At 41.3% G+C, this 27,472-nt stretch overlaps 1 protein-coding gene across 1 annotated transcript; it reads right to left on the minus strand.

The window, feature by feature from the left end:
* Positions 1-243: 243 nt before the first annotated feature.
* ankha (ANKH inorganic pyrophosphate transport regulator a) lies at positions 244-12,995 on the minus strand. The gene is made up of 12 exons (XM_047350407.1): positions 12,376-12,995; positions 10,423-10,639; positions 10,125-10,243; positions 9,859-9,942; positions 9,183-9,353; positions 8,957-9,091; positions 8,310-8,402; positions 8,141-8,233; positions 3,572-3,701; positions 3,358-3,481; positions 3,130-3,229; positions 244-1,067 (listed from the first exon to the last, which is right to left on the minus strand). Exons 1-12 carry the CDS (start codon positions 12,469-12,471, stop codon positions 936-938), a joined length of 1,494 nt encoding a protein of 497 aa, XP_047206363.1. The 5' UTR covers positions 12,472-12,995; the 3' UTR covers positions 244-935.
* Between the last annotated feature and the right edge of the window lie 14,477 nt (positions 12,996-27,472).

The following is a 27,472-nucleotide window of genomic DNA, read 5'->3' on the forward strand; positions in this document are numbered from 1 at the left end:
ATTAGTGAGGTTTTATCCACAAGTTTGAACATGAGAATTAGAGAATTTTCACAAACTATTTTAGCATGGAGGAAGAATGTATAAAATCATTAAAAATCCAAACTTGACGACATTCATGCCAATGATGAGTGTTTCTGACTGGCCCTTTAATAACTGGTGGAATATCTTATTAAAACAATGATATAAACTAGTTTCAATCATGTGGAGTAAACACTGGTATATAAAGACAAGACAAGAGAAAAGTTTAATAATAAAGCGATTTATTTGCAAATAAGAATGCCTATACAGTATATACAGTACATATGACAGTCTGAATCCTAGCAGGAAAAAGGCTTGGCAAAAACAAGAAGCGGGTCTGACTCCCAGACTCCACTGAAATGAAAACATCAGAACTGTATTCTTTAACACGCAGTGGTTTGATGAGGGATTCCTGATCCCTTTGCAGCATTTAAATGTACACCATTCATCAAAAACAAGAATCTCTACAACGTTGTATGTAAAATACGATTGCACAACCCAACAACTTCCACATTGTGTCTGCGTTTGAATCCAACCGAGGTCCGGCTGCCTAATCTTTGATAAACATGAAATATTCAGCTTCAATTTTGTTCTTTTTTTTTGGCAAGTCCACAACCACTTGGCTTGTCGTTCCCGCTGCTGAGGAGGAAGAGGTCTCCTGTGTCAGTTTCCCTTGTTCGCCAGTGAAAACACAAGAAAGGATACACAACCAGCTAGAGGGACAGGGCTAACTAAAGACTGTATTTACAATGATGGACTGGAGGTGCATGGCTTTCTTTACAATGTGCGTTTTGATAGTGTGCAGGTCGAGGACCTCCGGACCCAAACTCTTTTCCAGTCTACGACTCGGGACAACGAGCTGTCCCCATTTTCAGCAGACCTTCCAGCTCGAGGTCCTCTTCCTATGTCGTCGAAGCTCATTCCTGCTCCGCCTCCTCTTCCTCCTGAAGCTCCTCGATGGCGTCCATCTGGTTGGGGGAACTCACCTGGCTCATCGGGGCAGAGTCTTCGGCCTCCACCACCAGCTCGTTGGACATCTCGCTGTTTCTCTGGGAACATTAGAGACGGGGAGAGAGGAATGAGAAATATGTTCTCAGGCGTCAAGGAAATAGGTGAGTACAAGAGATTGCAGCTGCACAGCAGATACTGCTGATAAGTTTTAAAACACAGCAAATATGCTCCTACGTGACGATACAATAAGCTGGAACACGCAGAACCTCCTGACCCTCTGCTCCAACCTTTGGAAAGTAGAAGAATTTGCTGTTATCACATTTCTAAACTTTGGAAAAGTAGCCACGTTGAGAGGAAATAATGTTAAAAACTTATAAATAAAGATGATGTGACTGTTTTGTGTTAAGGAGGATTTCTGCTGTTCTTGTTTGACTTTATTATGTCTCTGAACAGAAGCTTGACAACGTCCCCTAAAAAACCCTGCAGTGAGAACCAGAAACAGGTTAGATTAGCACATTAGGAACAAAAACAGCAGTAGCCATAATTATCCAGGTCATATTCAGGGGTTCATAATATGCTACATTTGTTTTATGCTCTATGAACGTTACAACTAAACCCTAACAGTTTACACAGGAGCGAATTTGATCACAAATATGTGGGAAAATACATTTCCTTGAAAGAGTCAGGTAAATGGGTCTCTATTTTCTTTTTTTTTTTCCTAACTGATGCTGGTTCAATGTTGTTTGGACAGAAGTAAACTGTTTTTTCACTTTTCTGTCTTTAAGAGATGTGGACTAAGGTTACACGAAGTCAAACCAGAGCCCATAATGCCAACTTAAAAAGTTTTTTTTTTTGGTGCTAATTTATTAAAAGAACAGAAAAAACAATGAATGGATGCAAGTATCAACAGTCAGCAATGGGAGCCTGAAACGTGGTACACCTAGTTTGAGAGATAAACATCTACACAGCATGGCGGGGCCACCACCGTGCTTCACAGTAGGGATGATGTTACCCAGGTGATGAGTCCCACCTGTTTTTCTCCAGACATGGCAACTGGAAGGAGACTGACCTACAGGATGGTTCTGCAATCTCCACAGGAGACCGAGGCCCGTCTTCCCTGATAAGTTAGTTTGGTCGGGCAGCCTTGATACTTTCCGTGTCTCAGTGTGTTTTCTGCTCTCTGCCATCATTCTCTGGTTACTTTCACTGTAGAGGAACTCCTAAACATCAGTCAGCATTTATACTCAAATGTCATCAACCCCAACTTCACTGAGATCTTGGTTTGACATTGGCTCTTTATGGGATTTACATGGGATGCAGGCATGGTTAAAAGAGCAGGTGCGTTCATAAAGCTTCAGCAACAGGAACTCTGCACACCCTTGCATTCAATTCACCTGGCTAATGGCTCCCAGGCTAACAAAATGGACGAAATGCTGCTTCTTCACTCGGAAAACTCAAGACTTCCGCACTCTGTTTTACTGAAACCTGGCTCGGTAAACACACTCCGGACAGCGCACTGCTGATGCCAGGCTTCCAGCTGTTTCAAGCAAACCACAGCACAGAGCTGTTGGGGAAAAAGAGAGAAGGTGGAATCTGCTTTTATATAAACAAAGAAGACATGTAGTCCTGGGCATTTGTATAGACTGTAAATGTTTTTAATTCATCGAGGGGGTTCTCCTGGTTTGTTCTGGATGGTGTTTACATCCCACCACAAGCCTGCACATCAAAAGGCTGAAAAACAGCTAGGTGAGCCGATAATGGAGGAAAAACACCCAGACTTCCCCATTATGGTTCTTGAGAATTTTAACAGAGCAAACCTCTTCACATAACTCCCAAAATACAGACAGAATATCAAGTGTCCCACCACAGATAACACACACTGGACCACTGCTACAAAGCTTTAAGATATGCATATTGTGCTGTCATACGCAGGAGTATGTTTGTTTTTCTATTATTTGAATATTTTTAATAAATGATGCTAATAAACATCAAGCAGCTTTCCTGTCAGACATTTCCTCTTTGCTCTTGCGTGCCTCCACTGAAAACAAACACTGGCATCCCATTCAAACTGAACACATAAGCTTATAATTAAAGACGGCTGGAAACGCCTGCTTTTACAGACCTGTAAAAAAGCCCAAATTGTGTTTGCAGTGATCTCACCTGTTGTCTGTAAACATAACAGGCTGCTATGGCGACCATCGCAGACTCTCCAACGAAACCAGCCAACAGAGACCCGACGCCGAGTGTGGCCCCATGGACCCTGCAGCACAGAGGACTACTTTAATCTGATGCCTTATCTTACTACCAATCAGCAGCGAGGGGAGTTCTTCTTCTTCAGCTGGAGCTGGCCCAGGGTGAACCCCAGCTTGCTCTATGGTGGTCACTTACCCCATGTATGGCAGCACAACCAGACTGATGATCAGCACAACGATACGGAGAACCGAGCTGGGAGCCAGGACGAAGGTCTTTTTCAGGGTCATGAGCCATCCTGTCAGATGAGCCCGAACCGTTACTGCAAACGCAAACAGAGAAAGGAGACATCAGCCCACTGGTACGATCTTCCAGCCGCCGATGATGAGGGAAAACATCCGACAGCTCTCACCTGGCATTGGGAAGAAGGAGAAGATCCGAAGCGGCACCACGCAGAGCGTAGCGAAGCTGTACTCGACTCCGATGACGTCCACCAGGATCTTCTCTGACAAATGCGGACTCCAGAACAGCACGAAGCAAAGCTGGACATTGGAAGAAACACAAATGAGGTCAAATTGTGGTCCAGCACTCCCCTCATTAGCTTTTCCTATAGCTGAATGTTTCAGGCTGAACGGTGGCCTTTGAAGCTCTCAGAAAACAGCGTTTTATTTTCCAGAGCCAGCTGTCCAGGCATCACATTAACATCACACCTCAAAGCGGAGCGATCAGGACCTCAGAGGTGAAACATGATCTGAACATGAATAAAACATCCATGTGTTGGAAACCCGCAGATTAAATCAAACACTCGGTTACTACGCTCTCCTGCCAGAGAGTGTAGCAGAGCATTTGTTTTACACAGATGCATCATAGTCCATCTTCAGACGCACTTCCTGATGACTCGTGAAGAGTCAGCACATCAGCTGGTGGATTTCTGCTTAACAGCAAGCAGCTCAAGGAGGCAAACAGTAAGGAAGCATTCATTCACCAGGCAATCCAGAGTGCTTTACACAGAATGAAAGAAAAAACATAAAAATATCAAAAACCTTTAGGTTGTTAAAAAGCATTGCATTATAGAAACAAATGCAGATTTTAATCTCAAATCTCTCCTCAGTGATCAGGCAAACAGTTCATAAGTGAAATCTTCAGATCAAAATGATGTTTCAGTCCTGATTTAAAAGAGCTAAAGGTTTCTGCACATCTCAGGTTTTCAGAGAGTTTGTTTCAGAGCTGAGGAGCATGGAAACCAAATGCTGCCTCTGCTTGTTTATTTATGATACAGCAGTGAGCAAAGGTCCTCCAGGCACAAAAATGGGCAACTACAATCCAAGAAGGAAGCAGTGTTTACACTGGACATTGGAGAGGTAATTTATTTCAGTAGCTCAATAAAAAAAATAATTAGAGTTTTATTTCCAACACAGTAATATATTTCTTGGACTCATTTCAGCTCATTTTAATGACTATGCTTTACAGCTACTGAACCCCTAAATTCAGTTTATCAGAAAACTACAATATCTCACAAGACCAGCAAAAACAACAGAAAGGTCAACATGCTTAAAACTACAAGTGTGTACTGTACAGTATTTGGACTTAACACTTGGTTGGGGCTCCTTTTGCTTGAATTACTTTAGAAATGCAGCGTGGCGTGAAGGCGATCAGCCTTCTGGCTCTTCTAAGATGTTCAGGAAGCCCTGGTTGCTTTATTGATTCATTTATTGGATCTGGTGTCTCCCATCTTCCTCTTGACAAAACTCCATAGATACCACAGGTATTAAAGCAGGTATTGGCCACACATAATATTTGGGTTTTCATTAGCTACAAGCCCCAATCGTTGGAAATAACGCCTCTACGTGAATCTACACGGAAGTTTCAACTAAATCACTCAATTAAATTAGATGATATTCTAATTTGAAAGGAGGCATCTTTATGTTTTAAAAGGTCGGCTGCTTAACTCTTTAACTCACCTTCTTTTGGCACGTTGTAAATATGAATTCAAGGATCTTGAGACGTGAGTCAACGACCCCTCAGCATCACTCCTCCTCTCACTTCACAGTGTTTCCACATTAACTCCATCACTCAAACAATCATTATCCTTACGCATAACGGAAACGATTCAGGCAAGTTTTTTTAGACTTTTCACCTAGCATTAGTTGCTTTACAGCCCACCTCGTGATAAAGAGTTTAAAACTGTTTACAGAGTCGGGTTTTAAGTCTGGTCCCGGCTGAGGAAACTGGGCTGCCAGTTAATGTTCACATTGAGCTGAGCTTTAGGCTGAGGGTAAATCTTTCTCTCCCTTGGAAATGCAGCGAAAACAAACCTTTCTTTTTCATTTTAAAAACTAACAGCTGAAGAGTTGAGACTGCAGATAGTTTGATTTCCATATGTTTCATCTCCTGAACCAAAACGTGGGATTGGATTACCTACTAATGACGTAATTTTCACCTTCACCTCACCAGCTATCATTACTTTACATGGATACAGTCACATGAGACTAATCTGAAAGGCCTGGAGCAAAACCTTCTTCTCCTCTGACTCAACTGTGGCATCTCCTAAACAAGCTGAGACATCCTAGACGGAGCCTGTTCCCATAGGACTGAAATACACATGTTACATGTTGTTCACCTCCCCTGTCAGACACGCTCCATCTCCCCGGCAGTCTTTACCTGCAGGCTCTTAAATGAACCCACAATCACAGCACGTCTTGACACGGGAATATCATGTTGATCCAGGCAGTATCTGCACGCACCCCCATGTTCTTGTTTACAACTGTAGGATTTCACATCTGGCGTGCCACTCTCCTCCTCCTTTTCTTTAAAGGCCAAAACTTTGCCACACATTTCCTGTTTTTCCTTCTCATGCTTTTAAGACAGCAGACCAGGGACACCAGAAGCAACTTTTGCCATGGCTGCAAAAGCTGAATTTCCCCCTTCGACTGGGTTTTTGGAATGTGTAAAAGGATACGTTTTAAATGTAAAAGCCAGCTTTACCGAGCTCTAAAGTTCAGGCGGGATCACCTCTGCAGAAAAACCACCCTATAATGTATCTGCCTGCATCTTTCTAATTAAAACTAAAACACAGACTAAATATAAAATTAAAAAGAAAAACACAAGTAGTCCATTGGTAAACAAGCTCCCGTCCCGCTAAAAGGTGTAAAGATATTCCGAGTTTATTCAGTATGAATTTATTTTCTGACCGAGTACATCCCAATGGCATCCTGAATGTAGAAATCGTTTCTGCGCAGCACCTAACCGGTGAAACGAGTCCTCAGATGACACACCGTGAGTTAAGTCACAGCAAAAAAAAAAAAAAAAATCTGTAAACATGATAAACACCGGGGAATGTCGTATAAGGCGTTGGCGAGTCGTCTTCTGTACGCGTTCAGTAAATCACAGTGACCACACGAAGAAGTGATGTTCCACTGATGAGCAGCTTGTAAAGGAAAAACTCTGCCACTGTGGGGCTACGAGCTACAATTCAGCAAACTTTAAATATTTAAAATCATGAAGATCTTCCATAGCAGCAGCCATCGAATTTCAACACAAGCTGCAGAAACGTGGTTATCTATTTATTTATGTGTAACCACCAGGTTTCTAGTTGCCTTAGATTATTTAACCAGTCGATATTTGAGCCTTTAGTGCAAGATGAAGACAGAAATACAGTTATTAAAGTTTTGACCACCGTCTAATTTGGCTTTTAGTAGCTTTTTGAAGCCATCCATCCAGATTTGCAGTTGCACATTTAGACATTTATATAGGATGTGTCGTATTTTTTCTCTAAACATTATAAACCTAACAGCTTAGGTTGTTTTTGACATGTTTTTTATCACATGCATAAGATTCATTTTCCATTAGAACAGCACAATATGGTCGATGGAGGTAATGAATATGAATAATCCACATTTTCCTCAGTACTGTCCTCCTTTTCTATCATCGCAATGTCCCCAACCCACTTCCTGATCACTCGAGGGGGGAAAGAAGACAGTTTAAGTCCGTGTGAATGGCCAAAATTATTAAAAAAAGAGTTTTAATGCAAAAACTGCAACTGAGCAGCCCTGTGCTGCATGCATTGATGTTAGGAAGGTGAATTAATATATTCTGCAGCTCAGTTTATCATTGAAATCATTTAACCGGGACACAAATTAGGATATTGTTTAATAAACTGACAGAAAGTAGTCCATAACTGGGAAGTGCAAGGGAAAAGATGATGGGTTTTCCATTTTTTATTTATTTATTTTTTTACACATAAAATGTTTTTTTTTTTTAAAGTACGTTGTATTCAGCGCCCTTTGTTCCGATACACCTAAATAAAATCCAGTGCCAAGTACCTTCCGAAGTCAACTCATCAGTAAATAGCCTCCGCCTGTGTGTAATCTAATAACAGCACAGATCCAGCGGTTCAGTGAAGGCATCAGTGGTCTGGTAGAGAACATTACAGAACAAACAGCACCAAGAAGACCAAGGAACACAGAAGACAGGTCAGGAAGAACGTTCAAAGCAGAGAAAGAGAGCTCTGTTCAATGCATCATCCTAAAGTGCTTCAGGCACCTAAACGGACAGCATTCAGTCAAAGAAACAGCCAAGACATCTGTGGTAACTCTAGAGGAGCTGCAGAGGTCCACAGCTCGGGAGGAATATTCTGTAGCCAGGAAGACTTTTAGTTGGGCACTCTACAAGTTTGGATTTTATGGAGGATTGGCAAGAAGACAATCGATGCAGGGGACAAATCAAACATGTGGAGGGAGGTGCTCTGGTAAGATCCGAATAAAACAAGCTGGTGGCAGCTTCATGCTATGGCAGTGAGTTATTGACTCAGGGGGGACAAATATTGATGCATACAAGCACAGTTTTCAGATTTTTATTGGTAAGAAAAATGAATTGTAATAAAACTCCTTCAGGTGTGCAGTTGGAACATGATCAAATAGGGGAGTTTCAATGAGTGTGAACACTTTTGTTTTCCTTTAGGCTTGTAAAAGAAATATCTTACCGTGAGTGACAAGGCCAGACAGCAGAAGGTGAACTTTTTAATGTGCGACTTGTTGACCGGGCTGCCAGCGTTCATCTTGATGCTGGGATTGTTCTGGGGAGAAAAGGTCACACCGTCACACACAGTGTCAAGTCTACTGTAAGTGTAAACAGCGTAGAGTCTGGTTTACCTTGTCAAAGGCAGGGTACACTGCTCTGAGCTCAGTTAACCAGCCGTAGGGCATGTGACCGACAGGGTATGTGGCTGTGAGCACTGCCACGGCCTGCAATGACAAACGCAGGACAGGTAGAAGTCATCCGCGCGCCGCCACTTTAAATCTAAAAATACCACCCGGCTAAATCCATCTCGGCAGCTCAACAACAGCCAGCTAGAGAGCAGCACGTGTGCCTCTCACTTTCCCAGAGGTTTTCACAGATTTATCTCTGGACAGCAGCGTTGAAGCTCACTGTTGTGTCGCCAGCAACAATAGGCAGGAACAGCAGAGCCACGCAGGAATGTTCTCCAGCAGTGTAATCATGCCATGGGTTTCACATCTACGTAGTGAATCACCCGAACCACTGGCAGCCTGCGCTGTCACTGATTTCCAGTTGGTTCGTTCTGGTAAACAGCTCTGTATTGTTTCTAGTAGCTGTGTTGGTCTCTGTGAGCCAGAAAGCTCCAGAGGGTGTTTGTCAGGATTGGGCATTTAAACTGGGAAAATTAGTTTGCTGGATCCAAACACAGCTGTAAAATGTATTTTTATGACCGGTGTTAAGGAAATTGCTTTCAAAAGCAAGCTGAAATGTGGATGGTACAATGAGATGAACACGCACGCACCTCTGTGGCATCGGCGGACCCCTTCAGGTCTCGAGACACGAAGAGGTTGACGATGGGCCGACTGATCCGCTGCGTGGCCAAGATGAGGGCCAGGGGCCACCAGAAGCTTAGCATCTTTTTGATTGTGGCGTCCCCCTGCAGAAAAAGAAATAAATAATAAGCTGTAACCTTATTTTGATTCTTCATGCCTCGTAAAAACTCCTTTGGTCAAAGAGACAAAGGGTACCCCAACGTCAAGCCCGCTGGACTCTGGGACGTTGTCATGGATGTTGCAGTAGTAGCCGATACCGACAATGCTGAAGCGGACCAAAGCACCCATGTACAAGGAAAGGATGGGGATGAGCAGCGGCTCCACGCATTCCAGATTACTGTGCAGCAAAATGGCCACGAACACAATCTGCAGAAAATAAGACGACATTAAAAATACAGCGGGCGTTTTTTTCATGCCAAGATTACGTATTTTAATTTCCAGAATTAAGAGCTGATATCAAAATTGCAAAACATTGTTTCAAGTGTTGTTTTTAAAATGTGAGAAATTCACACTTTACATCCCACATATAATATTCAGCCAATTGGATGGGGTCAACCCCCAGTTGATGCACACACCTGATAAGAGACCCCTAAAGGTCACACAGAGATTTGGAAGCATCCAAAAGACAGATTAGTGAAGATGAGTGAATGTTGATTCACTGCAACTGATATCTTCAATATTTACAATAATATCACCATTTCCACAACAGGATAAGGAATAAAGCGTAGAATTACTAATATTTTTCTTTTCTTTCCCCAACTTTCTCAGACTTGGGAAACACAAAAACAAACTCCCAAACCTATTCAGGCTTTTCTGATTGCGTAGAAACCCTGAAAACAGGCCTTTTTTTTCTGTGTTTAATTATCATTACCTGAGCCACGACATCAGAGATGGAGGCAGAGCCCACAATGACGCTGAACTTGTGCTTGAGAAGGATGCCTGCGTGAATCCATGCCTGGTAGCCAAAAAACATGGACAGGAAGGTTATTTTAGATTTTAAAAACACAGCTTTTGTTTTCCATTTTCGTTTAAGGGACTAGAAACCAACAGGACTAGAGGATTAAAACCCTTCTAGGTCATCGGTGCTTAAATTCATGATTCCACATCTGGATTAATCCTGCTGTCCCGAACACTCACCATTGCATCCAGCAAAGGGAATGCAGCAAGGTAAAAGAACGCCTTTCTTGTCTTTTGCCCAACAGATTCATCCACATGGTGGAGCTTATTGATAATGTAGTACCCTAAATCTGTGTAAGCTAAATGGGGGAAAAAAGAGAAAACAATGCATTAGAGGAAGTTATAGAGATAATCCCTACATCTTTGTGACTGTTTTGAAAACCTCTGACTCTGAATTTTCCCAGACAAATTAAGCTGTCAACAAATACTTCAAGGTTCTCCGCAAACATGTCATCATCCAAGCCCCTTAAATACAAACCTATCAAGATATGGAGGGCGAATGCGATGACCCCGGCTGTCAGCATGCAGAACACAGCCTTCCTCCGGTCGCGCCTGCTGTTGACAAACACTAAGCCCACGTTCTTGAAGTCGCTCATGGGACCGGTGAAGAACTTCATCAGGGAGTATGCCAAGCCATAGCTGGCCAGCATCTCCACCGTGTCCTCCTTGACGGTGGCTATGCCCCTGTTGAGAGCCTGGACGTTACAGCATAGGAGGAGGAGAGAGTAAGAAAGCACAGAGATCATTTTTCACCCTACAACCACTAACTTCAATGTATTTAATGTTGCAGACCAGCACAGAGCAGAGCATAATAGTCAAATGTAAGGAAAAAGAAAGATGGAGCAACACCGAACCATGACACTGCCACTACCATGTTTTACAAGGATGGTGAGTTCAGGGTGATCCTCATAAATAAAATCCAGTCCAATTCGGTTGGTAAATAGAGTCCATCTGTGTGTGTGAAGGCCTCAAAGACACGGAGAAAAATTCATAAGTAGCCCAGAGGACCATGGTAACTCTGGAGGAGCTGCAAAGACCAACAGCTAAGATGGTAGATTATTTTACCAGGACAACTATTAGTGGTGTATTCAATAAATCTGCCATTTATGCCATTAGTAAAAAAAAAATAAAAATAAAATTTAAAAGTCTTATTTGCAGTTCGGCAGAAAAATGTGACGCAAAACAAACATGAAGATCCTCAGATCCGATGAGATTAAAACTCATTAGTAATTGTGGAGGAAAACTAACACTGCTCAACACTCTGAACAAACCATCCCCATGGTGAATCATGGTGGTGGAGGCATCAAGCTGTGCATGTTTTTTCTCCAGTGGTGACAGGAAAGCTGGTCAGAGTTGATATGAAGATGGATGGAACCAAACACAAGTGAATCCTGGAACAAATCCTGTTTTAGGCTGCAACAGATGTAAAACTCTGAATCTGCGATGAGAAAATTGATGCTCTCCATCCAACTGGAGCTTCAGTTATTATGCAAAGAAGAAGAGATGTGAAAAGCTGGTAGAGACCAACCTCCAAAAATGCAGCAAAAGTTGGCGGTGGCACCATCTTGCAGTGAGGATGCTTCATCCATCATATCCTCTCTGATTCACAAACGTGCATTACTGTGTGCTGACCTATCCCCTAAAAGTTGTGACGTGACAGATATGTGGAAACGTTGAAGAGCAGATAACTTCAGAGTGGCAGCATGACTTAATCTATGGTTATCTCAGAGCAGAAGGCAACTTCTCCCAACAGTCCTGCAAACCACTGCTTATCTGGATGTGCAGTTAGATGGGGAAATTACAACTCCAGCTCCTTTATAAACACACTTTAACTTCAGGGTAGCTGTCACAGCAGCTGCCCCCCATTTGGAGTGTGTGTGCTATTTATACCATCTCACACAACCATTACATAAGCATAATCCTGACATCTCCACGCGTCAGCGTGTGTTTTATACCATCAGATAAGCATGTATGTAGCAGGAACTGTCCAGGCCAGAAAATAGGATAATTGCAGGGCTAATCTGTGCTTCTGAAAACCACAAATGCACAGTTGACATAAGATATATAAACAAATAAGAGGCAGGTTATCATGTGAGTTGAAAGTGTTAAAAAAAAAAAAAAATCACAGCTTTTTATGGCGACGACGTAAGAGGCCTTTGTTTTTTATTTTAAGCTAAATAATGGCACCTGTGAGCCTGCAGGCTAAGCTAGCTGCAGCTTTATATGAATAAAAATGTCTGAAACGGTCGGTGTCCGACTTAGAGAACATGTCTGGGTTTTTTATACGATGCGCGCCCGAAAGAAACAAGTCCTAAAAAAAAAAATAAATAAATAACCAGCCGTTGCCGAAGAAGAAATAATGGTTGGAAGGGTTTGCTATCTGAAATAAGACGGAAAACAACATAGCGGCGTCTGAGGAAGAGGAGCTTACCTGTTCCCCGAGGTCGATGGCAACATTGGTGATAGCCAGAGGCACCAGAAAGCGGAGGAGAGGCCAGTAAGGACTGAGGGATGGGAACTCCACCATAGTACAAGCCGCCGGGATGACAGAGCGAGGAGCATCTGCCTCGGTCTTGGTTGGTTGGGAGGAAAAAAACAAAAAAAAAAAACAACGGATCCAACGGCTGCGAGGCAGTCAGAGAGATCGGGGAGGAAGCGGCAGCAGCGCGTCGCTCGGTGCTGCTACTGCTGCTGGGAAGATCCGAAGGTCAATGGGAATTTCAGAGCGGCGCATCTTCCTTGAAAACCATCTTCAAGCAGAGGGTGTGTTGATAGGAGGACGAGGAGGAAGAAGAAAAAGAAGAGGGGCGGAGGGCAGAGACCGCAAGGTGTTTCTCTGGAGGAATAGATAATCTCAGTGATCATCCAAGGTTGGCTAACTAAGTTCTTTAGCTCCGCTCTAGACCGCGCCTCCTGGGTAGTCACGACCCTCCCAGAAGGCTGGAACCCGGGTCTGGCATCACGGTGACATCAGCACTCTGGAGACTCATAAGAGATGGACAGACAATAGTCACCACACAGAAACAGCTGGTGGAATAAACACCCACATTTCTCTTTTATGCAAACAATTCAACAAAAGCAGAGCAAAGCTAGCCTTGCTACTCTGGTTGGTATAATTCAAGGATGAGTCAGCAGAATGCGCAGAAATATGTTTATAGTTCAGGCCGCAGGGTACTTTGGTCTTTGGTCCTATAAATAAAAGGTTACCTTTAACCTACCTGAGGTTGTGTGTGAAGGATTAACAGAGCAGCTCTAAAATAATTAAAAAGGATTAAATACTGACACCTAGTGGACAGCAAAGGCAATGCATTTTATTATACAGGTCCTCAAAATATTAGCATATTGTGATAAAGTTCATTATTTTCCATAATGTCATGATGAAAATTTAACATTCATATATTTTAGATTCATTGCACACTAACTGAAATATTTCAGGTCTTTTATTGTCTTAATACGGATGATTTTGGCATACAGCTCATGAAAACCCAAAATTTCTATCTCACAAAATTAGCATATTTCATCCAACCAATAAAAGAAAAGTGTTTTTAATACAAAAAACGTCAACCTTCAAATAATCATGTACAGTTATGCACTCAATACTTGGTCGGGAATCCTTTTGCAGAAATGACTGCTTCAATGCGGCGTGGCATGGAGGCAATCAGCCTGTGGCACTGCTGAGGTCTTATGGAGGCCCAGGATGCTTCGATAGCGGCCTTTAGCTCATCCAGAGTGTTGGGTTTTGAGTCTCTCAACGTTCTCTTCACAATATCCCACAGATTCTCTATGGGGTTCAGGTCAGGAGAGTTGGCAGGCCAATTGAGCACATTGATACCATGGTCAGTAAACCATTTACCAGTGGTTTTGGCACTGTGAGCAGGTGCCAGGTCGTGCTGAAAAATGAAATCTTCATCTCCATAAAGCTTTTCAGCAGATGGAAGCATGAAGTGCTCCAAAATCTCCTGATAGCTAGCTGCATTGACCCTGCCCTTGATAAAACACAGTGGACCAACACCAGCAGCTGACACGGCACCCCAGACCATCACTGACTGTGGGTACTTGACACTGGACTTCTGGCATTTTGGCATTTCCTTCTCCCCAGTCTTCCTCCAGACTCTGGCACCTTGATTTCCGAATGACATGCAGAATTTGCTTTCATCCGAAAAAAGTACTTTGGACCACTGAGCAACAGTCCAGTGCTGCTTCTCTGTAGCCCATTTCCTGCACACGCCTGTGCACGGTGGCTCTGGATGTTTCTACTCCAGACTCAGTCCACTGCTTCCGCAGGTCCCCCGAGGTCTGGAATCGGCCCTTCTCCACAATCTTCCTCAGGGTCCGGTCACCTCTTCTCATTGTGCAGCGTTTTCTGCCACACTTTTTCCTTCCCACAGACTTCCCACTGAGGTGCCTTGATACAGCACTCTGGGAACAGCCTATTCGTTCAGAAATTTCTTTCTGTGTCTTACCCTCTTGCTTGAGGGTGTCAATAGTGGCCTTCTGGACAGCAGTCAGGTCGGCAGTCTTACCCATGATTGGGGTTTTGAGTGATGAACCAGGCTGGGAGTTTTAAAGGCCTCAGGAATCTTTTGCAGGTGTTTAGAGTTAACTTGTTGATTCAGATGATTAGGTTCATAGCTCGTTTAGAGACCCTTTTAATGATATGCTAATTTTGTGAGATAGGAATTTTGGGTTTTCATGAGCTGTATGCCACAATCATCCGTATTAAGACAATAAAAGACCTGAAATATTTCAGTTAGTGTGCAATGAATCTAAGATATATGAATGTTAAATTTTCATCATGACATTATGGAAAATAATGAACTTTATCACAATATGCTAATATTTTGAGAAGGACCTGTACACCAACATTATATACCAACACATCAGTTTGGACACACCTCATTCAAAGAGTTTTCTTTATTTTCATGACTATGAATATTGTAGCTTCACACTGAAGGCATCAAAACTATGAATTAACACATGTGGAATTATATACTGAACAAAAAAGTGTGAAACAAATGAAAATATGTCTTATATTCTAGGTTCTTCAAAGTAGCCACCTTTTGCTTTGATTACTGCTCCGCACACTCTTGGCATTCTGTTGATGAGCTTCAAGAGGTAGTCACCTGAAATGGTTTTCCAACAGTCTTGAAGGAGTTCCCAGAGATGCTTAGCACTTGTTGGCCCTTTTGCCTTCACTCTGTGGTCCAGTTCACCCCAAACCATCTCGATTGGGTTCAGGTCTGGTGACTGTGGAGACCAGGTCATCTGGCGCAGCACCCCATCACTCTCCTTCTTGGTCAAATAGTCCTTACACAGCCTGGAGGTGTGTTTGGAGTCATTGTCCTGTTGGAAAATAAATGATGGTCCAACTAAACGCAAACCGGATGGAATAGCATGCCGCTGCAAGATGCTGTGGTAGCCATGCTGGTTCAGTATGCCTTCAATTTTGAATAAATCCCCAACAGTGTCACCAGCAAAGCACCCCCACACCATCACACCTCCTCCTCCATGCTTCACGGTGGGAACCAGGCATGTAGAGTCCATCCGTTCACCTCTTCTGCACCGCACAAAGACACGATGGTTGGAACCAAAGATCTCAAACTTGGACTCATCAGACCAAAGCACAGATTTCCACTGGTCTAATGTCCATTCCTTGTGTTCTTTAGCCCAAACAAGTCTCTTCTGCTTGTTACCTGTCCTCAGCAGTGGTTTCTTAGCAGCTATTTTACCATGAAGGCCTGATTCACACAGTCTCCTCTTAACAGTTGTTCTAGAGATGTGTCTGCTGCTAGGACTCTGTGTGGCATTGACCTGTTCTCTAATCTGAGCTGCTGTTAACCTGCGATTTCTGAGACTGGTGACTCGGATGAACTTATCGTCCGCAGCAGAGGTGACTCTTGGTCTTCCTTTCCTGGGGCGGTCCTCATGTGAGCCAGTTTCTTTGTAGCGCTTGATGGTTTTTGCGACTGCACTTGGGGACACTTTCAAAGTTTTCCCAATTGTTCGGACTGACTGACCTTCATTTCTTAAAGTAATGATGGCCACTCGTTTTTCTTTACTTAGCAGCTTTTTTCTTGCCATAATACAAATTCTAACAGTCTATTCAGTTGGACTATCAGCTGTGTACTGTATCCACCTCCTGCACAACACAACTGATGGTCCCAACCCCATTTATAAGGCTTGAAATCCCACTTATTAAACCTGACCTCTTGCTGTGGCGCCTTTGTTGTACCTCATCAATCTCCAGTTGTGAAAGTACGAACATCTGAGTCGGCATTCACATGTCTCATGTTCATTTCTTCCAGATATTTCATGTACATAATATTCAGGTATAATGAGAGAGAGAAGGCAGCTTGGGTATGAATGTTTTATTTCTTGAACCATTGACTCCGTATGAAATCAAGATAAACACATTTATATGACATTGGTGGTCTATGAAAACATGAAATCTCTTTTTATTGTTTAAAAAGATACCAATTTGTGAGAGGCATAAACATGTGAGGCCTATGTCTGGGCGATAAAGGTCATTTTTGAACGTGGGAACAACTTCCAGACAAAAACAAAAAGAACCAAAACAAATCTTAACACATGGTCAGATTCTCAGCCTTGGGTAAAGGTTGCAATTATGGTCACCAACAGCTGAGTTGTTTTTTTGTTTATGTTTTCCTTTTTTAACAGATTCCCAAGTTCCTTTGTGTAATTTGTTCAACCACTGATGGCTGTGAGAACTGACAGTAAAATGTTCTTACACAATGTTCATTCAAAACATAAACTTGTTGTGCCTTCGCCTGCTGCCCGAAGGTCAGTCTGCGGTGCTTTTAATATGTGACATATGCCTTTCTTTTGCAGCCGTAACCTAGGTCAGATGTTTGAGGAGCCAAAACCTTCAGTCTCACAGTGTGATTCCTTAGCAAGGTTGGTGGTTTCCTTGTAAAATAAATTCAACATGTTGAAATAACAGAGCATCCTGGCTTGTCTGGTTTAGATGTTGGATTTGGCAACTTTTGTTGCTTTTGTTACCTTAATTTGCATTTGCACTTTAGTGTTTAAAAGTATTTAATGTGCGGCAACATTTAGTCTCTCTCAGGAGATGAGGTCAGGACTCCTTAGTATGAAACTCCTAATATGGGCCCATTTTAACAGAAGATTAAAAGCCTTTTCTTTCTGCTAACACAGAGTTCATAACAATAAAATGAGATTATCAGTCAGGTAAAACAACAGTTTTGTGTTGTATTTTAAATAAGATTTGCACCAATTTAAAGAGAGACTTCCAGACAGAGACTGGGTCCCCCAAGGGATAAAACACCCAAACACAAGTTCAGCAGTGTGTGATGATCAGTGAAATGCAGCGAGAAATGGTCAGACCTTTGCGTTACAATCAGAAAACTACAGCTACTCAAACGGAAAGCCCAACACAGAAGAGCCAGCTACATCGAGTCAAGACTCAGCGGTTCATCTACTTCTCATTGATGAGGGACAATCTTTCGAAGACAGCAATGTGCATCTTTTCAACAAGGAGGACGGGTGGTTTCAGAGTGGAGTGAAATAAGCCATCTACATAAAAGTTGAAAATCCAGCATAAAAAAAAACAAGGTTGCCTCAGGTTTAAACTTTCTAACACTTACAGCACAGTCTTGACTTGACTGCCCAGGCGGTTTTACAACCATTCATACACTGAGACATGTGACCGAAAACAATTGACATGTAACCAGCATTCGGTGACATGTTTTGGCCTTTAGAGTGACAAAGACCAAAACACTGAACCAAATGAAGGCAGGGCTAACAAGACATGTGACCTTTACGACCCCATTAGTGACCTTAACGGCTCTAAAGGCGTAATTGTTCTGAGTTCAGTTCATAAGTCTGATACTTCTAAGCCATGTTCAAAACTGAAATGTTGGATGGGAGATGAAAAGTCTTTAAGATACAAGAGAGGAAATCCAGTTACTTCCTAGGAATTTAATAAAAAATAAAGTAAATCAATCCAGCAGTATTACATCTTTTATTTGAACAAAGGTTCTACTCGATCTTTTTAACCTAAAATGGTTCTAACCTTGATTTGAAAAGTAGCTTCAACATAATCAACGACATTTTACTGAAGAAATGCAATTCTCCGATAACTAGCAAAAACTCAAGCATTTAAAAACTAGCTATCTATCACAGGCAGATCATTCAAATCTTTATTTTGGAAATGATGTCATGACTTTAAAAATCTGCAAAATGTTGCATCACTGTAGTGGGAGGTTGAACAGATATCCCTTTGCGTCGTTATTTGAAAATTTCCAGAAATGGATTTACACCCTATGGCACTCTGGGTTTTTTTGGGTTAACTATATTTGGCCGACAAATTTAAAACGGTATTTTTTAAATAAATGTTTTTAAAAGCTAAGTGGCAAGGTATCTCCTAAATATTTCCTTTGTTTGGCAACTCTGGACAAAAAAAGACACAAAGCAAGCTATACAATAATCCAACCAGCAACCCAGCCTTTAGAGGGAGTATTCTGCCATCTAGTGGCCATACTGAGCCATGTTTTATTATCTTTTATTCTGCTGTCTGATATGTTCTTGAAACTAATGTATCATGTATCTGGTGCTGAATTATTTGTCTAATTTTGTTCTCCATAAAGTACTTCATCAATCAATAATTTAAAATGGAAAGTTCCTTTTTAAATAAGTATGTTTTCAGTACTATAATGTCCATTTGATAAGTTTTCAGCGTTCAGGATTTCTTTTCAATACCTAATCGCGTATTCCCTTATTTAAAGTGTTACACTTGATGAAAATGTCTGTTTCACCTCTGCACTAAGATGCAGAAAACATAAATCTACGTGAATCAATGATTTCAAACCAAACAAATAATGTGGAACTGTATATATTTACAGTAAATGAAAGTTAAGGTCATCAAAGCTGTTTATTCAAGGCACAGCTCCTTCATGGTTGAGAACATGTAGTCGTACTGTATTGGTGTATAGAATGAAATTTAATACTGTTCTTTACTCAGAAGCTGCAGATTTCTAGATCTGCTTTTACACCTACCAGAACCCTGATATATTGAGTACTTCTGGCAAAAATGTTTTAAAATATGTTAATTTTATTTTTACAATCTCACCCTAAAAAACTTGGAAAAAGCCAGCTTTTATAAGTAAATCTATTCAGTTGTGAAGAAATCTCACTTTAATAAATAATTGCCTTAATGAAATTACTGGTACCACAAAACATCATATTTGCTGTTAATACTTCATACGCCTCGCTTTTTCCAATAGGGCACCACTTAGCGTTCTCTTATAATATTTTGCAGTTGAGCATACAGGCATGGATCTTTGACCTTTCACCTTTCCTGGATCTTCTAGTATGCTCTGTTCTCTCCAGCTCACCCAACAGGGAAGATGGTTGATTTTGTATCTGCTGCATGTGTTCATTTGTCTGTATGTTTTGGATTATTATTATTATGGTAGCAGAGATCACAAAAAACAATACAAAATAAACATATAAAAACAATAACATCAAGACATAAAGCACATGTTTAATCCAGGACAGTAATGGCACTGTAGAAATTCAGATATATTGTTGTGTCTTTTGCAGTTTTGTAATGAGAAAATCAAATATTGTTTGAAACTGTAAGCAGTGTTGAAAAAGGGGAAAATAAACAAAATTGGCAAAGTGGTTTTTGAAATTAGTTAGGTAATGGAGTAGGAATATATACGTTTATGCTCCTACCTTCTTCTTTCTGAACGTGGTAGAAGGGGATGTATGTAAAAATGGCAAATTTAATGGGAAATTTAATAAAATCTGAATTTAATAAAATGTATTTGTATCTCCTCTCCTCTTCTCTTTAATCAATTTATTGACTCTATTACCTGCTAATAAAATAGCAGAAGTCATGAGATGCTTATGAATTAACAAAAGCTAATGGACCTACTGATTTGCAAATATTTTCTTAAAGATGTAGAAAGCATGATGTGGTTTAAAAGTCAGAATGTGAAATATAAGAAATATGGGTGATTATGTATGAATTGTAATGTAATTATGATGATTTTCTGCTTACATCTAATAAAAACACAACAATTCAGATTAGAATATTACATCAGACCAAAAAAACCTGGATGTAGATAAATCTAACCTGTTTTCTTTTTCTGGAGATTAAATTCCTCATATAGCGCTGTGAAAAAGGTATTCACCCCAACTGCCAACCTAGGTTGCCAGTTGCCATCAATAGTTAGCTGGATCTGGAAATGTGTCTTTTACATGTGGATACATTTTGGCCCACTCTTCTTTACAGAATTGTTTTAGTTCAGCCACATTGAAGTTTTTTCACGATTAAGGTAGTGTCTCAGTATTTCAGGCAAATTTAAGTACAGACTTTGACTAGACCACTCCAAAACCTACACCTTTTTTGAGCTTTTCAGACATGAATTTGTTGCTGTGCTTTGGTGCATTGTCCTGCAGCATAGCCCAAGCGCCCTTGAGATTAAGGTCACAAAATCATGATCAGAAACTCTCCTTTAAGATTATTTGCTAGAGAGCATAATTCATGATTCCATCAGTTGCTACAAGTTATCCAGGTCCTGAAGCAGCAAAGCATCCCCAGACCATCAGACTACCACCACCACTATGTTCGACTGCAGGAAGGATGTTATTTTTCTGGAATGCTGTTTTAGTTTTATATCCGACTCAAGGATGTTAATGACTTTGTTTCCCATATGTTTGAATTTCCTACTATATGTTGCTTTTTGAGATATTTTAGCCTATTTCATGTTGTCAAGTAGGTCTTGCAGTTGTCATATCTTAGTGTGGCAAGTGAACAGAAACCAAAACATGTTGTTAAAAGCACTTACCGTAAATTCCGGACTACAGAGCGCACCTGATTAAAAGCCGCATGCTTTCATTTTAGAAAGAAAACTAATTTTGTACTTGTACTTGCACAGGATGTTAAGCCGCAAGTGTCCCACATTGTAATATGATTTACACAGAAAGATATCACACGTGAGGAATTTTTAACTTTTAATTTAATCCGTATGGTAATATAAACAAATGCATATTGCAAATGCTTTTTTTCGAACAGTGCCTGTAACACGGCTACCTTTAAATATACGTACGTTATCAATAACATTTAGTTGCTAATGCTTTTTTACTGAACAGTGCAAGAAACAACATTCCAATATCTCCTAACTGATTTACACTGCAGCCTACCAGGTCAAAAGTCATTGATCGCCTTCTTCATCTTCTTCCTGCGCACTGAAACCATCAAAGTCCTCTTCTTCAGCCTCAGGATCTCGTCACTCACTTCAGCCTCTTCATTGACGCTCTCACTTGAACGTCCCCTTAATCACGCAGCAGTCCAGCCTTTCGAAACCCGATGGTGATTTTCCATGTTGATGAGGGTGAATGTAAATGACTGATTTACAATACCGGTAATTGAATTGTGAAAGTGCTCTTGATTTATCGCACAAGTTCATCGGACCTCTTTGAACTACTCATCAATTTGATTGGTCTACTGTTACCAGGCAAAATGTTTTTGGCAGCATGAAAAAAAACATGCATTAGTTGCACCGTTGTATAGGCCGCAGTGTTCAAAGTGTGGGAAAAAAGTAGCGGCTTATAATCCGGAATTTATGGTAATTATGTCCACATGGGACCTAGTTGGTTTTCATATCAAGCAAAACACATGCATGCCACACTTCAGATTTTAATTCGTAACAAATTTTGTTAACCATTTATCATTTTCCTTCCACTTCACAATCCTGAACTACTTTCTGTTGCTCAGAACAATTCCAGTAAATACATTGAATAAATGGGAAAAACAAATGCGCACTATCTATACTTTTTATTCTATTTTACTCAACGGTTGTAGTAAAATATCATAAATCATGAATTACGAAATGAAACATTGAGCAACGACAGCTTCTGCTTTGTTCGTTTGTGTTAACAACTTGTTTTTGATAGAACATTCAGTTTTTTCCACTACAGGACTCCTAAAGGTTTAAAATGGCAAAGGAGTTATTATCCATTATTTTTCCAACTTAATTTTTCCAGCACAAAGGAAAGCGAGAGGAATAAAACACAAACCCATCACTCTGTTAACATGAACACACCGTATATGTTTGCTGTTTCAGACTTTGTCAATAACTGTCAGTTGTAACCATTAATAATTAATGACACAATTAGCTCTGGAGCAGCCCGATTGATCTGCCCTGCTCTGGGTTGTTGGCCCCATCCTCCTCTCACTGACTGAAGCTGTGCAGCTATTGATTTTCCAGCTCTTCATGCTGACTGGTGTCTTGGCTGGATGAGGAGGAGCACGGCCCTGATTTATCAGTACGTCTCTGCTGATGTGCCCCCCCCACCAAAAAAAAAAAAAAAAAAAACAGTATGCCATCTGCCTCATTAAATGCTTTAAGTGCAACGTATGCACCACTTTGTCAAACACTATCAGCCTTTCTGCAGCAAAGATGACTCTCCTGATGCTGGTGAAGAAAATACGTCAATGACATGTGGAGAATGCAGCTAACATACTGTAGAAAAGCTGTAAAGTTTAAGTTGTATTTTTCTGATGTAGAGTCGAAATTGGGATTAATTGTTACAGAATTTTGTGATTAAGTTGTAAACATGGAGAAGAAAGCAACAAACCAGCCAAATCAAATAATCACCCTGTTTAAACTTAATTAGAACTAAAACCAAATAAATTAAGATCATATTCGTCGTTGTTGTCTGCTTATCCGGGTCGTGGGGGCTCCAGAATATACAGAGACACCCAGACTTCCCTCTCCCCAGAAAACCTCCTCCAGCTCCTCTGTGGGGAGCCCAAGGCGTTCCCAGACCAGCCAGGAGACATAGTCTCTCCAGCGTGTCCTGGGCCGTTCCCTGGGCCTCCTTTTGGTGGGACTTGCCTGGAACACCTCCCGAGGGAGGCGTTCAGGAGGCACCAGATACAGATGCCCGAGGAACCTCACCTTGTTGTGGAGGAGCAGCGGCTCTACTCTGGCTCTACTCCGAGCTCCTCCCGGATGGTCGAGCTCCTCACCCTATCTCTAAGGGAGTGCCCGGCCATCCTACGGAGGAAGCTAATTTCAGCCGCTTGTATCTCGTTCTTTTGGTCATGACCCAAAGTTCCTGCCCATAGATGAAGGAACGTAGACCGACCAGTAAATCGAGAGCTTTGCTTTTCGGTTCAGCTCTCTCTTTACCAATACGGACTGGCACAGCGTCCCTATTACTGCGGCAGCCTAATCCACACCAATCCTAATCAACAGCCGGATGGGTGCAGGTCAGGATTATATTGAATTATTTAAATAGTTTGAAGAAAAGCCACAAACATCAACAAAACAATGTAACAATGTTATGGTTATTGTGTGAAAAAAATCAAATTTTTTGATGCATGTTGAATTGTCTTCTGCTTTTCCATACACAGTCATATTTACTAAATTACAATATGTTTAATTTAATTTATTTCAGTAACTCAATTCACTAAGAGAAACACATTATATGGATTAAATAAACACAAACAGATGTTTTCAATCCTTTATTTCTGTTAATAATCATGATTTTCTTCTAATAACAAGTGAAAATATTAGAATATTACATTGGACCAATAAAAAACATTTTGATACAAAAATGTGGGCATGATAAAAAGTATGTTTAATACCTGCTTAAAGGTTATTATTTTCAAAAGGTACTTTTAAGCTGACAAACGAGACTCATTGGAACGCATACTCTAATTTACTAAATAGGACTGTTTATTAGGTATTTTACATTTTTAAGCTCTTACTTTGGGAGAAAAATACAGTATACGTTAATGTTTAGTTCCTCTCACCATAGATGTCTTATTAATTTGGGGCTTTAATAATGTATTTATGCTAGTCTTCTTCCAGGGTGGAATGAAGATATGAAAGAAAACTCCAATGAATTTCAAATGCAAAAAATTAATACACAGAATCAGAATCAGAATCAGCTTTATTGCCAAGTTCGTACATACAAACAAGGAATTTGACTCCGGTACACTTTGCTCTTTTGTTCTGTTTTTGCATTACAGAATATACATATTTACAATTTACAATGTACAATATACACATATATAATAAAAAGGTGCATTTGCAACATTTGTATGCTGTTGTTCTGTACTCTATTGAATGTTCAACAGAGAAACAGCCTGGGGGAAGAAACTGTCTCTGTGGCGTCTGGTTTTAGTAAACAGTGCTCTGTAGCGGCGGCCTGAAGGTAAAACTCTAAACAGTTTATGTGCAGGGTGTGTGGGGTCTGCAGAGATTTTAGCAGCTCTTTTCCTGACCCTAGACCTGTATAAGTCCTGGATGGAGGGAAGGTCAGCCCTGATTATTCTCTCTGCAGTCCTGATTATTCGTTGCAGTCTGCACCTGTCCTGTTTTGTGGATGAGCCAAACCACACTGAGATGGATGAAGACAGGACAGACTGAATGATGGCAGTGTAGAAGATGACCAACAGCTCCTGTGGAAGGTTGAACTTCTTGAGTTGCCTCAGGAAGTACAGTCTCTGCTGGGCCTTCTTTCGAACAGTGTCTATGTGTGAGGACCATCTCAGGTCCTCAGAGATGGTGGTTCCTAAGAACCTGAAGTGGTCCACAGCCGACACGGTGTTGTTGAGGATGGTGAGGGGGGTGTATGGGGGTGGTGTTCTCTGAAGGTCCACCACCATTTCCGCAGTCTTGAGTGGGTTGAGTTCAAGGTAGTTCTGACTGCACCAGTGTACCAGCCGATCCCCCTGCTGTCTGTATGCAGACTCATCATCGTCCTGGATCAGTCCAATGACAGTGGTGTCATCGGCAAACTTCAGGAGTTTCACGGACGAGTCCGATGAGGTGCAGTCATTTGTGTACAGAGAGAAGAGGAGTGGGGATAGAACACACCCCTGGGGGGCACCAGTACTTATTGATCTGGATCGGGAGAAGATGCTCCCCAGTCTCACCTTATGTGAGAGCTTGACCAACAACGTTCGGGTTAGCCAGGAGTCGGACAAGCTTTTCTTTGGTCATCAATCTTTATTTGAGTGATAGGAACAAAGTGCTGAAACCTCTTGTTCATTCAGTTTGTCTTATTGAATGATCTCTGGTGTTTCCCCTGTTGCCCACAAGCGTTACAATTTAATATCAACAAGAAATGGAAAGTAGAACTGAGAATTTCAACTGTTTAGATTTCTCACTGAGCATTGTTTAGTTCTGTTTCAGTTCAGTTCAGCCTGTCTTTCAGGTGCTTCAACACCAGCCGCTCAAAGGACTTCATGACCACAGACGTCAGGGCTACAGGCCTGTAGTCATTTAATCCTACAATGGTGGGTTTCTTGGGCACCGAGATGATGGTGGATCGTTTGAGGCAGGAGGGGACCTCACATTTCTTCAGTGACTTGTTGAAGATTCTTGTGAAGACCGGAACGAGTTGATGTGCGCATGCTTTCAGGCATGATGGAGAGACGTTATCAGGTCCTCCAGCTTTCTTTGTTTTCATGCGCTGAAAGAGCCTGATTACATCTTCCTCTGAGATCTTTAGTGCAGGCAGAGTATCTGAAGGTGGGGGGTTGGTTGTTTTACGGGTCAAATTTGTTCATGAATGGGATGTGGAGGGGATGATTTGAGGTGTGAACGGCTTCTCGTCATGTCTGCAGTAGAAGCCATTCAGACGGTCAGCCAGGAGACGACTCTGTTCAGGAAGGGTGTGGGGCTCCTTTAGGCAGTCAGGTTTCTCAGACCAGTCCATACATCGTATCATTGTGGATTAATTGCTCAATCTCGTTTGACAATACTTTTTTTCCCAGAAGATTTTAAGCTTTTCTATGTGGGCTATAGAATGTCAGTCGTGAAGGTTTTTATTTTGGAGCACTGGTTCCTTGTTTTGTCAGCATCCTCTCAGACCATGGTGATGGAAAACTGGCTTCATTGTATGTAAAATTAATCTTTCAGCAGTTTCCAGTCCATTAAAGGCTAGAGCCTTTGTGGTTTATGGGTTGTTCCCACACATCCTGACCAGTTTCCTCTCATCTGATGGTGAAAGTTTGGGTCAGGTCACCGAACATAACTGGATGATCCAATAATATCCAGCCTGAGTTGACCTTGTTGACGGCTAAGAGACATTTGTCCCAATATTAGAGGGGGTGTAGGCCAAGATTTCATTTTTTAATTTAAAAATCATTGAAAAAACAAAAAATATGCATAGCCTTAGATTTCATCACAATTTTACCATGTGAGCATGTCAGCATTAGCTCCTGAGGTTTTAATGAATATGAGGCAGACCAGCCCAGATCGTTAGATTTGTGGTCAGAAATTAAGGAAGTTCAGACCAGCAGCATCCGATAGAAAGGGAAGAAGGACAGCTGGTTTTTCAAAAGTGTGCTGAACAAGCTGATGACTAATTGAACATTTGAGAAATCTAACTGCAGAATTACTGGTGCATATGGCAAAAAGCATCAACCAAGAAGGCATGTGCGAAGCTGAAGATTTGTGAGATATGTTCTCCAAAATTCTGGGTTTTTTCTGGCAGATGAGTTTCTTCACATGTATCTTCTGTGTTCTATGTTCTATGTTTTCTTCTATATCAAATCCTCAAGTATAAGCATCCTCTGGTACCATCACTGTTAGATTTAGTGTCACATATGTTTTTCTGCAGGTAAAAAACTGCAGTTAGGTAGAGTGCAGACTGCAGAATCTAGGTGTCAAGTCCACATGTAGCAGTAAATTAGGCGCATTTTAATGTAGCAACCTCTGCTGGAAAACCTTTTTAAAGAATGATTTAATGTTCAAACCTAAATTTTTCTCTCATGATGAATGTTCTTGTAAGGATTTGGAGGCATGGTTGGACTCACTGATCCTGAAAAATAAAATTCCTCTTCATCTCTAGCAGACAATTGAAGGTTTTGGGTCAAACCTGACTGATATTGGGACTTCATCCAACTTGATAAAAACATCAGTTCTATTCACAAAAAAAGTAACCATACAGCATGATGCTGCCCCCACCATGTTTCACTGTGAGCATGGTGTTCTTTATGATAACAATGAAGTATTTTTTGTGCCTGGATCCATGACCCCAAACATCAAGTTTGGTTTCATCAACACTTTCACCTACAAGGTTTTAGGTATATTTTAGCCTGCTCTGGGTGTTTTCCTTGGAAGAATCATATTCTGTTAGACAACACATTCCTTAGTCCAGATATATGGAGAATACTAGAGATTGTTGTCACTTGTATGGGTGAACACAACAAGTACTTGTTAGAAACTCCTGCAGCTCCTTCAGTTTTGCTGTCGGTTTCCTGGTAGCCTCCTAACAGTTTCTGTCCTGTCAGTTCTGCAGAAACATCCAGTTTTTGTATTTGTATGTATTTATGTATTTCTACTGCTGTGATTTTGTGTATCCTTCTCCTGACTGATACCTTTTTTCAGTGAGACCCTTTGTAACCTCTCTGCAAACTGTAGAGTTAGCTAAAGGCCTAAAATGCACAAATGTCAGGAAATTCCTACTAGAACAGCTGAGCTTTATTTACGGTTTTCTATAATTGATGGCAAGTGTGA

This window comes from Girardinichthys multiradiatus, chromosome 21 (genome assembly GCF_021462225.1).
Source record: "Girardinichthys multiradiatus isolate DD_20200921_A chromosome 21, DD_fGirMul_XY1, whole genome shotgun sequence".
NCBI lineage: Eukaryota > Metazoa > Chordata > Actinopteri > Cyprinodontiformes > Goodeidae > Girardinichthys > Girardinichthys multiradiatus.